The sequence below is a fragment of the Mustela nivalis genome (genome assembly GCF_964662115.1).
Source record: "Mustela nivalis genome assembly, chromosome: 6".
Lineage (NCBI taxonomy): Eukaryota > Metazoa > Chordata > Mammalia > Carnivora > Mustelidae > Mustela > Mustela nivalis.
In genome coordinates, this window is record NC_139025.1 from 99,538,296 (window position 1) to 99,555,383 (window position 17,088).

Below are 17,088 nucleotides of genomic sequence, written 5' to 3' on the forward strand. Positions count from 1 at the left end.
AATGAATACTTCTTTTGTTTTTTCAAATTAAGAGCTAAACATCATGTTATGTGCATTTAAACCTTTGGAAAACATAACTGTTGATGAAACAGTTTACTGAAATAATCATTGTTGATTAGAATTTGTTCAACATTACCTCTCGGAAATATCTGCAGAGGCTCTATTAACTGTCCATTTACTTGCTGTTCCATTACTGTGGAATAATACTGCAAAGAGATTATAGAAAGAGATTACTCAGTAATGTATGAATACTGGAACAGACACTTATGGGCTGTTTAATTCATAGTACTTCTGTAAATTGCTGGTATATACATATCAGCCTCGAGAATACTTTTCTCCTATTTGCACATAAAAATGACTATAATGAATAAGCAGGATTGAAAGTCCAGTATAATGTTACCCTCCAAACTGTCATTTATCTTCAAAAGTAAAACCGGTGATTAGGAATTCAGTATTTAATCTCGAGAAATATTTTGAAAATGATATGTATTAAAAATGACACAAAGCTTTTTAGTGGAAATTTCTCAAATTGCCTCTTGTTCTTTTCTCTGGAAGACACTTTGCCTTTAGCTTGGATCTATGTGCCAGGTAGGAGATCAAACATTATATGTATCTGTGGATAAAATGTACAGATAATGGAAATCTAAACCATAGAGACTGTGGGACAACCAAACAAGATATGATCCATCCAAAGACGACAGGATTGATATGATAGAAAGCTGGCTCAGTTTTTTGTTTTGTTTTGTTTTAAAATATTTTATTTATTTATTTGACAGAGATCACAAGCAGGCAGAGAGGCAGGCAGAGAGAAAGGAGGAAGCAGGCTCCCTGTTGAGCAGAGAGCCCGATGCGGGGCTCGATCCCAGAACGCTGAGATCATGACCAGAGCCAAAGGCAGAGGCTTCAACCCACTGAGCCACCCAGGCGCCCCAAAAGCTGGCTCAGTTTTAAGCAAACATCTTTTATGCTTCACTTTTATCAACACGTATTAGTATAAAACAAATGTCATTTTAAAATTCTGGACACATGGGGCGCCTAGGTGGCTCAGTGGGTTAAAGCCTCTGCCTTCGGCTCAGGTCATGACCCCAGGGTCCTGGGATAGAGCCCCCCATTGGGCTCTGTGCTCAGCAGGGAGCCTGCTTCCTCCTCTCTCTCTGCCTGTCTCTCTGCCTCCTTGTGATCTCCATCTGTCAAACAAATAAATAAATAAATAAAAATCTTTAAAAAATAAAATAAAATAAAATTCTGGACACAAAAAATTAGTTCCAAATGAAAAGGCTTTTAAACTCCTTCATAAACACAAATTCATTCACCAGGTTGTATTATGGCCTGACACCCATTTTTCCTTAATAGCCTAAGTTAATAAATCTAAGTGGTGACCATATGTCCATCTAACTTGGAGATGGATTTTGTGTCCTCATTTCTTTTAACACTTGACAAAGTGATGCTCTTGGTGGAAAAACATCAACGCTGAAAACCACCAATGTTGTGTTTTGAGGCACTGTAACACACAAAGTGGAACTCTCCTTTAATTCTTGCTATTTTTTTTTTATTTTTTTTAATGATTTCATTTATTTATTTGAGAAAGAGCGAGCATGAGAGGAGAGAGGTCAGCGGGAGAAGCAGACTTCCTGCCAAGCAAGGAGTCCGATGCGGGACTCGATCCCAGGACTCCAGGATCACGGCCCGAGCTGGAGGCAGTCGCCCAACCAACTGAGCCACTCAGGCGCCCCAAATTCTTGCTATTTCTATATTTAACACAGACACATATTATGGAACTGCCACCTTTTTGGAAATTCTCCCTTAATAATCATTATTTGCTGACACTCCAAAAAAGACGTTTTTAGAAGATACAGACAGACATCTTCCTAAGGCCTTTATGCATATTAAAATTATTACAAAGTCATGGGTTGTTTTTAGAAATAAAGGGGAGCCATGTAATTCTACATCATCTTGGGAATCACAAGTTAAGGATCCAAGGCTCTTTATCCTAAAAACAAATCAAATGGATTTTTGATAGCTATGGATGGATACGAGTGTACACTGCTCTCCAAGGGCCTCCAAACTAGAAAGAAAACGGATCCTCTCCTTCTGTGGATGCAGAAGCTTATATACATACAGCATAAACACTTGTGACACACACACTGGAGGACATACTAAGCTGAATGTCTTTCAGGAGACTATATTCCTTAAAACCACAGAAATATACTGTTCGCCATTACTCAAACAGTGATGACAAGTAAATGAAATATCCATCATGTAGGCTGTCAACCTTTTGGGACAGCAATAACTGTTAACAAGTAGTCTGGAAAAATTGTCCGAAAATGACTTGTCCTCGGCTCACAAGTATTTGAGGTTTCCGTGGAAAATTAAGATGCCAGTGGCTATTTGGAACATTGCTCAGGTATTCTTTTTAATGGGAAATTTGCCGGTTATTGATCCACAGCATGTACCCCCTTGGTTCTGGAAGGCTGCAAGCAACTTTCCAATCAGTGGCTGTCAAAAAAATTACTGCCTTTTTATACTGATACAAGACAACAGCAGTGGTGGTGTTCTCCTATAGTTAATGCTTTTCTTTAATTAACTGCTATGTACAATAGGTTAGTCATTTCAGTCATTTCATTCAGTCATTTCACTGCAGTCCTAGAAACCAAAACAAATAAAATATCCTTATGCTTTATCTAACAGATTAATTATAGAGTTGTCTGAAACTGGTGCTTGGGGTCAAGTTTGAAAACAAATAACCTCAAATGTAAAGGGTCAGAACAGGTGCAATGCATTTTTTTCCTACTATAAAACCTTGCATGCATGAAATTGACCTGTTTTCCAACTTTATTTATTTACCTCACTAAATAAATAAATAAATAAATATAGTTTCCCTTTCATTTCAGATCTGTGCCAAATCTACTGGCAAACTATATATGCTTTTATAAACATTGTACATATTTTTTTTTAGTCATCTATAACTATCTCTTTATGCTACCACACAGGCACAGTAATATTAAGTGCGCCACTTGCCAGTATCTGTAAAGCGAGTAGTTAGCGTTTGTTTTTTGCTTTCTCCAATTCTTTCAAATCCAAGGGACATTTTTTTTCCTGCTGAAATACTGGGCTTGATCTCTGTCTGTATTAGCAGAGAATCTTGTGGTAAAGTAATTCTGCATCAGAAACACACAGCAAAGGGTGGTAATTAATAAGCCCAGGGACTGGGCCCACTCTAGGCAGGTGACTCCGGAGCAGGTCCTGTGAGGGCTGGCAGGCTGCCAGTGAGGGACAAGACCCAGGAGCTCGGGCTGCCGCATATGTAGCGTTCTCTGAGGAATAATACAGCGCGGGGCCACAGGTCTTTCCTGGCACAGAGCAGTCCTGACAGGCCACAGGCCTGTGTCACCCATGAACACAAGCAAGGGACTTGAGGAGTTAGAGGACCCCAGAGTGCAAGCCTGAGGACTGGCCGTTCCCCAGCACACCAGCTCAGCGAGGAAACACTGGCTGCCCCTTGGATTACTCCTGTGAAATGAAGATGCTACAGAGCCAGAACAGCACCAAGAGACTCACGGAGGGACAGGAGATCGCCTTAGAGCCATGGAGCAAGCTGCTTCTCGACCCAGGTAGACTCAGTGTTTCAGAAATTCTCCCTTTAGGTCTCGCTTCAGCAGCACGTGTCCTAGAAATTCTCCCTTTAGACAGAGCCTTTCCGATTTTGTTCTAAATAGTGATCAAATAAGCAATAGTAACTTTCACTAGCCCAAAACAAACTGAAGAAAACAAACAAAAACCTCAATCCTGTATGCCAAGACACTTTACATGGCTTGCACAGAAAAGTGACAAAGTGACATGATAACATTAATGGGGCCATAATCTGAAGCTATCCAAACGACTGCCCGAATGCAATCTCTATGACCCTATCCTGGCTTTTATTATCCTGAACACAAAGCCCTGCACACAGTAGGTGTTCAGTAACTATTTCCTGACTGAGACGGGGCCTACTTCTGATTCTGCCACCTATTACGTAGCCATCGATCCTCACCAAGCCCCAGCCTCCTTCAAATGAGAGGGAAGCGAGCTAGTCTATTACACAGGGTTGCCATGAAATCTACCCGCAGCAGCACTGTTTGGGAAGGCACTTTGTAAACTGCAATGCCTTACCGGTGGTTGAGAAATTAAAAAGTGAGCCTCCTACCGCTAAAACAACAGCACTTTCTTAATAGAAGTCTGCCTACATTTCAAAATACAAAAATAGTTAGGAACAAAAAGCACAAACTATTGTGCTCACACTGAATACATCAGCAGCAGTTACAAAATGTGTTTTCCGCTGGTATTCCTGGCAGAATCCGTTACACGGAGTAATTGCAGCAATAATCAATAAACTAACTGAGTAAAAGATTAATCAGTTTTGTGATTGCTAATGGAATCTCCAGTACCAGACTCAGATTAGTTTCAGAGTCCCTCTGAGATGTTCTTCAAAATCCTTAAACAATTTTAATAAGGATGTGACAAAGTTTAGCACAGTTATCCAAAAATCTAATTAATTTGAAACAGAGGGCCAGATTCAACGAGGGGATAGCAAGTACAATTCTTGGTTTGTTTTGTTTGCAAGCTTATCAAACAGTGTTCCTATTTGTTATGAACCTAATTCTAACAGCACAATTCAATCAATAATTACAACATTTTTTTTCTTCATGGAAATGTGCCACATAAAAGACTTGAGTTCTAAAACAGCACAGTTTAATTTTACAAGGCGCAAATTCTCTGTTAAAAGAGAGCAAGACGAGAGACAGAGAGAGAGAGATACACGCACACACATTGACCACCTACTGTGTACTCGTTTCATTAGAAGCTATTTATGTTTATTCATTTAATTTCTCGCAACCCTATTCCGTTCTGCAAGGGTCATTCACAGATGAAGCCAACGGTTTATCAGTGAATCCTTCCACCCCGGCCAAAAATTACTTCTTTCATTCTAGTCCATACATAAAATGTATGTTTACTGTTTAAGAGTCAAAAGGTAAGTTATCTCTTATTTCTCAGACCTCAAAACATTTACATAAACCAGGCTACCAGGCAGCCTGCTGAGCCGGTGGGACTGTGGCTTCTTCAGTCATATCCGTGTATGACTGGTCAGGCCATGTCGCCAATCATTCACAGACTAGGGATGCACCTCCCTCCTTCTTCAGCCTCTAGCTCTGGTTTTCCTCCTCCCTCTCTGACCAGTCTAAGCAGTTTCCTATAAGTGGTTCTTTCCTCACCCCTCCTTTAAATGTTAGAGCTCCCCATGGTTTTTCATCAACCTTCTCTTCTTATTTCATACTCTCCTTGAGTTAACTTCAGCCACTCCAAAGGTTTCAATTACCAGAGGAGTCATTGAGACTAATTAGGAGCTGATGAATCACAAATCTTTATTTCCAGCCCAGATTTCTCTCCTAAGATTCGGAACGTACCCAACTGGTTGTCCAGAGGCCCCTCAAATTCAACAAGTCTCTACCTCTCACACCTCTCCCTCATGCCCTAGACCCATCTTCCACCACCCAGGCTCACTGTCTCAGTGAATGACATCACAATGACCTAGTTTCCCACGCCAGAAAGCTGAAAGGAAGCCAAAACCCCCTCTTTCCTTCTTTCCCACACTCAATCGATTATCAGTTTTATTAACTGTACACCTTTCCAGCTTCTCAGTTCCTTCAAGGGAGGGCCCTCCATGATCTAGTCTACCTTCCTTCCCAACCTCGTCACACACCCTCTCCTGCCTCCCTGTCCATGCCACACTGAATCACAGGGAGCGCCTCCTGAACGTACCAGTCGTCCTTACACAAGAGTTCAGACATACTCTTCTCTCTGCCTAAAATATCCTTCCCAGTCCCTTTGAGCTACCTTACTCCATTTAGACACTACGCTCTTTAGGAAGCCTTCTCTATCTCCAAAGCTACACCAGGAGCTCCTTCTTATGCTCACAGAGTACCTAATGTTTAAGCATATTATAGCACTTATCACTCTGCTTGGTAATTATGAGTTTTCACATCCTCCCACACTGAACACTGATGGCTTCTTTGTTAATCTCCCTGAGCGGACCATAGCCCCTTTAAAGAATGAACTATATGTTCACTGTGCCTGTGCCTATCAGCACAGCACTTGGCTATCCCATAAATATTTAACTGTATAAAACTGCTGTACCAATAACTGAGCACATCAATGCATGAGTGATCTCAGGCCCTAGTTCTACATTTACTAGCTCTATGACCTTGAGAAAGGTATGCAATTTGTGCCTCAGTAGTCTCCACTATAAAAATGAGGAATATAGGGACACCTGGGTGGCTCAGTAGGTTAACTGTCTGACTCTTGATCTCAGCTCAGGTCTTGATCTCAGGGTTGTGAGTTCAAGCCCTGCACTGGGCTCCACACTGCCCATGGAGCCTACTTTAAAAAAAAAAAAAAATGGGGGAAAATACCTGCCTTGCTCACCTCATAAAGGTATTAAAAAGATCAAAATCAAAGGAGCTGGTATATGAAAAATCTTCTAAAAAGTACTTGGAAAAAAATCTTGAAACAGGGCACAGGGCTATGAATCTCCCGCTTCCCAACATTACATCAAAGACAAACGTTCATAACAATAGGGTAATATAGAAACCCCTAAATTAGATCACTTTTAGACCAAATACAGAGGTTGAATTTAACTGTTTATCAAGACTCAGTATTCCCTCCCATTCCCTCAATTATTACAGTACTACAAACAATAAGGTAATTAAAAGGGTATGATAAGGAACACATTGTCTATCTTTCTTCTGGAAGTTCATCAAGGGCAGGGGCCCTGTCTTGTGTATTTTATTATCTTGTAGGGCAGAGGTATTAAACTGGAGTCTCTATGAGTCTTAGGAGAGCTTTCAAATTCCTGAAATTACATGTGAAACATTGTGTTGTGTGAATTTTCTGAGGAAAGAATAAACAGTTTTCCTCACCCTCTCAAAAAGACCTGTGTCCCTAAAAACCCAAGACCTCACTGCTGTATAGTGACCAGCACTGACCCTTACACATGATAGTGTTCCACAAATATTTAAGGGAAGGAGGCAGGTAAGAGCTGATGGAAACAAGGTAACTACTCTCATGGCTCATACCTTCTGACTCTGGCAAGTCTTACACACCATACTGCATCAAATCAGGTTTATGTATTATGCTTCTAGACATATAACAGGACAGTTTCCTAAACCTCTCCTTAACATGCCTCCTAACAGATTTAGTACAGTGTTTCTACTTATAAGGAAAAAGCATGCTGGTTTTTTCCTACTAATGATAAAATTTTCAGATTCTTGCTCAGTCAATATTGCAAGCATACCCCATTATAAGAAGCCCAGTCAGTAATTACAGCAATAATCAATAAACTAACCAACTATTTGCAGTCCATAGTTAATTTATTAGTTTCCCAGTGAAGAACCCAACAATCTAAACTGTTAAGTGGCTCTAAATTCAATTAGGACACTGCTTAGTGTGTCCTCAGTTATGCCTTCTTTTGATTATTTCTTGTTTCTATGACGTTGACCTCTTAGGGTACATACAACTGCTCCAGAGTCAAAAGCAGCATAAAAAGCAAATCTATTTTGAATACCAAATTAATATCTGCATTTACTTACCTGGTTCCAGATCCCCCACTTCTCAAATAACTCCCCACACGCCTGCCTTGAGGGGCTACAATGTGCACATGCTCTTCCTTGAATGTCTCTGGACCAAGGATTCACATATGGTAATGGATTGATTAGATGATGAGAAAGAAAAATCACAGTGAAGTCTTCCACTGAAAAGGTCAACAGGGAACAACCTTGGGGCCTGTTTATGGGCTAATATTATTGGATAGATGTATTTATTAATTATTTGGAAGTGAAAAAGACAGTAAGTTGGCCATGTTTAATGATAACACTGTTTGTTTTGGATAAGAAAACCATAAAGGGTGTTAGGGAGCTCCAGATGGTCTTAATAAAAGTTTGGGAAGCCAATGGCAGATGAACTTCAACTTGGATAAGTTTAAGGTAATGTGTGTTGGCAGAAGGGGTTTAAATTTGTATTCAGCAATGGGTCCAAAGTTTGTAGGATCCTCTTGGCTGATGCTTTCAGAGTCATCACCATGGTTAGCTTGGGACAGTGTCTACACTGACCTTGCATCTGATTTCTAGGCTGCAACAATTCTGTTATACCTCTAAAGGAGAAGTTTAAGTACAGTAGTTCCCCCTTATCCATGGTTTTGCTTTCCATGGCTTCAGTTACCCGTGGTCAAAGGCAGTCTGGAAACAAATGGTTCTCCTTCTGACATGTCAATAGTAGGTCAATAGGAGCCTAACACCAGGTCACAATGCCTATGTCACTCAACTCACTTCATCTCTTACAGGCATTTTATCAGCTTTCAGCATCACAAGATGGGTGGGTATAGTACAATAAAGAATTTTGAGAGAGAGAGAGAGAGACACCACATTCACATTATTCCCACTGTAGTATACTGTTATAATTGTTCTATCTTATTATCAGTCATCATTGTTAATCACCTGCTGTGCCTAATTTATAAGTAAAACTTTACCACAGGTATGTATGTATAGGAAAACACATGGCATATATAGGGCTCAGGCATGCACTAGGGAGAATCCTAGAATTTATTCCCCAGAGGAAATGGGGGACTGCTGCAGTACCTTCAGGGAACCTGTCACTTAAATAAAATAGGACCCTCAGGCCATGCAGACAGCAGGCCAAATGTGACATTCTCTTACACTCTATTTAGCCATTCCAATAGTGCTTGATAAAGATCCAACCTACCACTCAACTTCTACTAAAAAATGAATACATGAAAAGGCGGTGAGGAAAGAGTAAAGAACATATAAGTAGTAGAGAAACATATATATGAAAAGAAGCAACTCTATTTGAAATTTTCTATTATTTCAATTTATGCCTTTTTGGACATATTTCCTAGATTGATAATTTGCTGAATTTCTCGAACTTTACTGTAAGGCAGTGTATTTACATTCACCTTTCAGATATATGTAGAAAATACCCCTCTCATTTTCAGTAAGACCAGCCTATGAGAACAGAGGTTTAGTAAGAGCTGCCAACAAGTGCCTAACAACTTGGTCTTGCTCCACAGCAAGCCACCTGCCGGAGGTCCAACATTTCCCTGCAGCCCGCATCTCCTCTGAAGACAAGCTCCTAGCCATCATCCCTCTGGGGCTAACTGAGGTACCACATGGTTCTGTTGCCTCATGCCAACTGCCTCCACGTAGGACCCCAGAGGAACCAGCCTCGAGGCTACACTGAGTCCTTCACAGAGATGGAGCTGAACCAGAAGTATGGTCATGTTAATGACAGAATCCTGGTGATGCAAAGCACCCTACAGCACCCCGGTGTCCCCTGCCTGAGGCCTGCTTGTGCTTGCCTTTCCTTTTGCTTCCAGCAGCCACAACATAAACGCCCTGCTCTGATGCAAGCTTCTATATGCTTCTGCTCCTCGCAAGCGAAGATGCCCGAAGATATCTCATAATGGGGGCTACCGACACAGCTACCGCATTTCTGACACTATTTGATGGGCATCCAAATGTCCCAGGCAGCACAAAGAAGGGAGTTAAAATAACCTACCTCTGAAAAAAAAGGTTTTATTCTTTGACTAGGATGGGGAAAAAACCCAAAAACTTTACTTACAGCTTAGAGCATGTTATTATTTGAGTAAAAAAAGAGAGGATGAGAGAGATTTCCAAAACCATTTATTTCATTCGGTTCACCTCTCCTTGTGCCATTTCCCCACCTTGCGAGGAGAACATTCTGCATTATCAGCTGTTCAACTGAACTGCACTGGGCTGATGTTGCCGCCCAAGTTCAAAGTAGAACCTATTTAATATGGAGCATATTTAAAAGCACCATGTGGAAAATGAGCTCCAATCTCCTGCTCTTTGAAGAAAACTTTCTAATAGCAAAGGCGTTGGTGCCATTAAATGTTCAGCTCTACGGTGGGCAACAAATTCTGTGGTAAAACTCAGTCTTGTAGATAAGGACAAAAATCTTCACCATTTCAAAGCCCAGGGCACTCATTCAGGTAAGCAGCTGACTCTCAGTTTTGGCTCAGGTGATGATCTCTGGGTACTGAGATCTGGCCCAGCATCACGCTCCACACTTATCATGGAGTCTGCTAGAGATTCTCTCCTTCTCCTTCTCCCTTTGGCCCTCCCCTAACTCACAGGCTCTCTGTTTCTTAAATAAATAAATTTAAAATTTTAAAAACCCATTTTACATTTTTTTAAAGATTTTATTTATTTATTTGACAGGCAGAGATCACAAGTAGGCAGAGAGACAGGCAAAAAGAGAGAGAGGTGGAAGCAGGCTTCCTCCTGAGCAGAGAGCCTGATGCGGGGCTCGATCCCAGGACCCTGGGATCATGACCTGAGCTGAAGGCAGAGGCTTTAACCCACTGAGCCACCCAGGCGCCCCCCCATTTTACATTCTTATTCACACTCAGGTACACTAACATTCTAACAAATGGCATTCCTTTTTGATATCAGGGAAAAGGTAGTATTTGCAAAGTTTCCTCAGCAGGACCTCAAGAGACGCCAAAACAAAACCATCATTTCAAACCACCAGAAGTAAAGAGACTTGGTGGGGGTGAAATGATGTGGGACCGCGTCCAGGCCTTCCCATCCATTGGCAACACGACCTCTAACTGAATCTGCCCTCTAAGGGCCTCAGTCTCCTTGTCTATAAAATGCAACAGCTGGACAAGACTTCTAAGGCTCCCTTCCAACTCTACTTGAGTAACTGTATGATTTTAGAGGCAATCTCCAGGTTATGTATACTATGACAAAGCTAATCATATCCCAATTTACAAGGTACTACAAGAGGTCAAGGAGTATTTTCCCTCATGGTACCCAACATGTAAAAAGGTACACAATGGTCAAGTATACCAAAGGGAATACTTACACTCCACTAAAACACAAGGTCTCCACAATAATGGGAGGCATTACGGTTAAATTCATCCCATACTCTTCTGGCAATGTGCAAAAATGGTATAAAGGCAGAGAATGGGCAAAATGAAGAAAATTATTCTTGTTAATACTGTGCTCCACTCACATAGGCCTCTCAGTATCAAGAGAACCAGGTGTAATAAATCCTGTACTAGACATGGGATTTAGCAGAAAAAATTATGAATCCATTTACAAAAACAAGATGTACTGCTGAGTTTCTTAATGAAAGGTCACCCAAAAGCCGAGGTTATCATTAAAATAACCCCTCCTATAACTGGGTCTCAGTGATAGATAAAGCTTCTGGTGAATCAATAACCATGGCCCAGCACTGCTGTTTGGTGCTGAAAGGAAATGAAGCCAGCACTGCCAGACAACGAACACAAAGAGACAGAAGGAGAAAAATGACACACCATCTTTAATTTTCCCAGAAAATGAGAGGGGGAAACAAGAACATCAACAGAAATGTAAACTATATTAAGGGAATATTTAACAGGGTCCTGTAAATAATTAGCAATGATCAGGTATTTAGTTTTCAGAATATGTAGGTTGGATGTACTTTTTTTTTCCTAATAAAGCATTTCAGATTCTAATTAAAAAAATACTTTATGAAGGAATTAAAAAGATACAATAGTGTCAGAGGAAAAGCCATGATCCCAGAAGTGGAATATTCTAACAACATAACTTACAAGAAACTACGCTATAAAAACAGATTGTTGATTAACACAAACTCATAACAAAACGCAGAGAGCGATCACAATGGTGCTGTAATAACACTTGGCTGCTGGATTCTCTCAATACATTAGATATCTCCTTGGAGACCAAATTACTTTACATTTTCTTAAAAGACAATTTATTATAGCTTTGTTTTCTTCTCATTATCTCTTAAAAATATATCTAATGAAGAAAGGAATACAACTTCTAAATAACTTACATAAAACGGTACTAATGTGTGACAACAGACTTTGGTTTAATATGTTGGTTATTATTTAACAGCACAGGACAACTTCTTGTCATGACAAATCCTTCCTACAATGCGATACTCCACGTGTCACATGTATCAAAAACCACTGTATGCCCTTGTTATGGCACACATAAAATTAACAGCCTAAGGCTGCTAGCAGTTTAAATAATTGATAAGTTTTCAATTAAAAAGGCAACATTTTCAGGTCTAATACAAGAATCTATTTAAATTACTGATAAAAACTTATGCTTCTGTTGGCCCAAAGCCAGAAAATGCTGGCATTCAAGGGGGAAAAAAGTAATTCTGCAAGTTCCAACTCAAACATTGCAAATTTTCTACCCAATTTTATGCAGAGACCAGGCTGTTTATTCATTTAACCTTTGTAATCAATGGAAAAGAATGATTACGGGATTTCCAGTAAAAGTGTCTCTAGTTTTGCTTTCCCTATATGGATTTTAAAGAAGTAATAAGGGGACTGTAAATTTACTAAATTTGCAGAAACTAATGAGAAACTCAGCTGCTTTTTACAGTAAATACAGGGTTAACCTGTTATCAGTGTCTCATCTTTCCCACCCACCACCCAGATCCTGGATTCAAAAAGTTTTCAGTGAAAATGACCTAAAAATTAAAGACCATGCAGGTTTTTCGTAACAGATCAGCAACTGAAGGCTATAGATCAAAATCTACTGTGAGACTAAGTCCAAATGGTTCTCCTTATGGCAAAACTGGAACCCAGCGGAATTTTAATCATAAGAATCAAGACAGATCAGGGGTGCCTAGGTGGCTCAGTCAGATAGGCATCTACCTTTGGCTCAGGTCATGATCCCAAGGTCCTGGGATACAGCCCTGCTTAGTGGGGTGCCCCCCCTTGCTCAGCAGGGAGCCTGCTTCTTCCTCTCCCTCTGCCCCTCCCCCCATCCCGAACTCATGCTCTCTCTCTCTCTCAAATAAATAAAATAAAATGAAAATTTTAAAAAAAGAACCAAGACAGATCACAATGACATCCAACCAATTTTATGTGTAGTTTTCGAGAGTTTCCCCTACTCTTTATGTTTTAGTGTTTTTTTCAGAGCCTGACTCTAAACAAAGGGTATATGACAGTAGGACCATCTCAAGAGATAAAAGAAGAAAAATAAATCCACTTAGGCTCTAAATGACTTAAAGCTTGTTATCTCTCTTAGGGATATTTTCACTTAAAAAGATTTGCTCAAACATTCAGAATCAGAGTGATTGCAATCAGTTAAAATTATTTGAGGACTTCAGGTTCCCATCTATAAATATTTAAGTGAATTAATGAGAAAGCCTGGACCTGATCAGCCAGACCACAATGCATGGACCACTGCCAATTCATAGTAAAGGCTTCACCATCCATTGCAAATTGATAAAAGTAAAGAATACCAATTCACTATGTGGTACACATAGTGTGAAACTAATATAACATTATATGTCAATTGTACTTAAAAATGAGGGGGAAAAAAGAATGTAGTGAGTTTTACATAAAACTAAATTTACTCACTTTTTTTTTTTTTAATTTTTAAGTAGTTTTCACACCCAACCTGGGGCTTGAACCCACAACCCCAAGATCAAATGTTGCACACTCCACTGACTGAGCCAGCCAGGTACTCCTAAATCTACTCACTCTAATGGTCACCTTTACGTTTGAGATTATGTACTGCCCATCATTTTTAATCTTTAAATGACTCTCACTGTTTTTCTTTGTTAGTAAAATAATGGTTAACAATAACTAATTTTTATTATTTATTTATTTTATTAACGTATGTATTTGGCAAAAATAAAATGTTACAATGCCTATGTCCTCCAATCTAAAAGTGAAAATTGATTAATTCGTGAAATACACAGATTTGGGGATCAATGAGCTAGATGATTTCTTTTCAGACTAAAAAGTGGCCCTATCGAAATCTCAGAAACTTGTAAGTTTAAAGACAATTACGTAACTCTTTTAGTGTTTTTTCTTTCCTACAACACAAAAATAAACAATACATTTGAGAAAATAAGCATCAATCATAAGGAATATATACTACAGATATCTCAACTAAGGTACTACACACACACAAATCATCCAGAATATAATAATGGTGACATACAGACAGTTCCCCACTAACGTGCAAGGAGGTAGATGGGAAAGAGCATAAAACACCCTTTATAGCCCCAGCTTTCACATCTGGAGAGGCTGCACTTCAACTCCACGCTCACACTCACACTAGCCCGAAGTCCTTGGCATATCTCCTAGCTACTGCTTCCTCATCTAAAACATGGGGATGATAGTATCTACCTCACCAAGTGATTATTAAAACCAAAGAAAAATCAAATACCTTTTGTATCTAATATATATATATATATATATATATATGGCACTTGGAAATGATTATTAAACTCTGATGTATGCGTAACATTTCTCAAAAAGGACAATTTGTCAGAACTTCCCAAAAGCACACCTTTGTGTGTGGCTATGTCAGAGACATGATAAAAGTACCAGAACGTCAGTAACATACTTTCCACAGCAGATGTGTGCTGAAAAACCAGAACCCATCTGTGTGTGTATGTGTATCTTCTAAAAATAAGCATGTCTCATTCTCAGGAGAGTTAGCCAATCTATCAATACTAGTGCTAGACCTTTCAGCAGACAATTCTCCTTTGCCTTTCAAGGTACTGATGAGCCCTGCTCTAAATTCTCAGTGCACAAAGACTCTCAAATAAGTTAATGGGAAGTCAATGGGAAATTGACTTTTCCTACTCTGTGCTGGTCTGAATGCAACGCTCTGTTAATCATGCCATCCTTCTTGTTCTCTTTCCTCCTACCCTAAATTAAAACTATTGGCGGAAAACCTTACAGATATTTTACAGTCTTCATTACAATGAAACAGTATTCTGGTGGAAGTTGAGGTCCATCAAAAATCTACAACCTCACTGTTGGCTAGGAATGGAGTCTCCTGGACAAGCAAGGGCCCTGATACCATCATTTCCACCTTTATACCACTTTGCCTTTGTCTAGAACTTTTAACTTTGCAAAGGTCTCTCACATCTATTATCCCATTTGATCATACAATGAACCTGTGCAGTAGAAAGGACGAGTATTATTACCCATAAGTGATAGATGTGGCAGCGGTAGCTAGAAAGGTTAAGTGCTCTGCCTAAGGCCGGCAAGCCAGAGAGCCGTGGTCTGATCTAAGTCCAATGCTCTGGTGCTCTCTCTACCCTACCACTAGAAAAGGTTTTGTAAACAGATTACAAACTCGGATGAAAGAAAATAAAGTGTAAGAGGAAATAACACAGTAAGAGGCCAGCACAAATCAGGGCTCAGGGAAGCTGTACTTCCTCATCACAGCTGGACTTGTCAGGCTTAGTATTAAAGTTTTAGGAGTGTACCCTTTTGTCTTCTCTACTTTTGTCTTTTATCTACTTCCGTCCCAGACAAACGCTAAGGCAAATTTCCACTGAAATTTGCAACACAAAAGAAAAGTCACTTCAGGATATATTCAAATCCCTCTGATTCAGTAAGTAACCCTGTGGTTCATTTCAGGGTGGAGAAAAAGAGGGGTGGTTAGTGCATAAAATAACACTTTAAAATCGTGTATCCATACTGAGCCTGCAGCTACATTTAACTACAGTCTGTTTGGAAGGGTGAAAGAGATCTCCAGTTGAAAGTAGATTTTGAAAAATTTTTTAGAGCCCAGGGGTTCATTTTTAATGAGCCGTTACTTTAAGTACTGCATAAAAAATACAGGAAATTGATAGTCCATTTAGTCTGCACCATACCTAATGCAAAAGTCATTAAGATGCATTATTCTTAATGTTCATGATATGATCAGTAAGTGTCTTTTTAAAAGAACGCCCTTAACTTTAACGTGTAAAGAAATCCTTAAAACCCTTATGCATCCTACAGAAGAATGTTATGGTAGCTGTGATTTACTTTTACATCTTCACGGTGCGAGAAAAAGCGCCCACGATTACATCAACACATTATAATATGACATTTACGTTCTCATCTTGTAATGTGACAATTTTATGACGACTTACATAGGACAGCATGGCCTTCATTTCTTCATCGCTCCTCACTGTAATTCGGTCACCATCTTCATCTTCATCTGTTTCAAAGGCAACAAAGTGTGAGTGGTGAGATTTGCAGTGTTTAAATGCACAAAACCATGTCAGCTGGGAATGTAACACAACTGCTTTTCACAATGTGAGAGCCAAATCTTCAAAACCATGTTTTTGAAGATATTGAGGTTATCGGTTTGTTTTGCTGGGGTTTTTTGTTGTTCAGAATATAAGCAGTCTCGATAAAGAGCCAGAAATTTCCGGGACAGCTAAGAATTAAAATGCTGCTTACATCAAGCTTGACTTGTATCTAGGTTAACGTGTCACCGGAGTGTGAATAAAAAGGTTTGGTGTGAAGAATGTTGCACACTGAAGGAGGCCAGTCTTGTTCTACCCTGAGTGCTTCCTTCTTTCTCACACAGCACCCTGTCCCTTTTCTGCCGGTCTTCCTTTCTCCCCAGCAAGCTCTCATGTGACAGTAGCGTGATAATATTGAACACAGACTACACAAAAAGCACCATGATTTGTGCTTCAGACACCACATCTCCTTAAAAATTGCGCAAGGATCCTATGATGTGGACAGTGTGACTGGATTACTACCATCCCCTTCCCATAGAAGAATAGGGAGCTTCTAGAAGGTTAACTTGCAAAGCAACTCTTAACACAGTTAACCCCATAACCCATTCTATCTGCTAGGTCACTTGCTCTTTCCAAACAGTTTCATTTCTGTGGGGTACTCTGACTATAACAGCCTTCAAATGGCTTTTCATGTGATTTTGAAAAAATCTGATAGTCCCAAAATTGGAGGATAATTAGACTTTACAAAATACACAAGGAGAATATGTACATTTGAATAACTGCATCATCCCAAGCAGCCCACATCCAGAAACTTATTTCTATGATGCTTCTCCTGTTCAAAATAGTTTTGAAATACCTCTTTGAAAACTGCTTTAAGAACCCAAAGAGAGACCGCGTGAAAATATGAGATCTTTTTATCCTTTTTTGAAAAAAAAAAAAAAAAAAATTTTTTTTTGGAAGTAAACATTACACCCAAAGTGGGGCTCGAACCAACAATGCAGAGATCAAGAG

At 39.7% G+C, this 17,088-nt stretch overlaps 1 protein-coding gene across 9 annotated transcripts in view; it reads right to left on the reverse strand.

Moving 5' to 3' along the window:
• MAP2K5 (mitogen-activated protein kinase kinase 5) overlaps nt 1–17,088 on the reverse strand; it is a 260,586-nt gene that overhangs the window by 222,254 nt on the left and 21,244 nt on the right. For all 9 annotated transcript variants that reach the window (XM_082737007.1, XM_082737004.1, XM_082737010.1 and 6 more), the window contains exons 3-4: nt 15,979–16,046; nt 137–206 (exon numbers count right to left, since the gene is read on the reverse strand). In XM_082737007.1, coding sequence (XP_082593133.1) covers nt 137–206; nt 15,979–16,046 — 138 coding nt within the window. The remainder of the gene's footprint in view (nt 1–136; nt 207–15,978; nt 16,047–17,088) is intronic.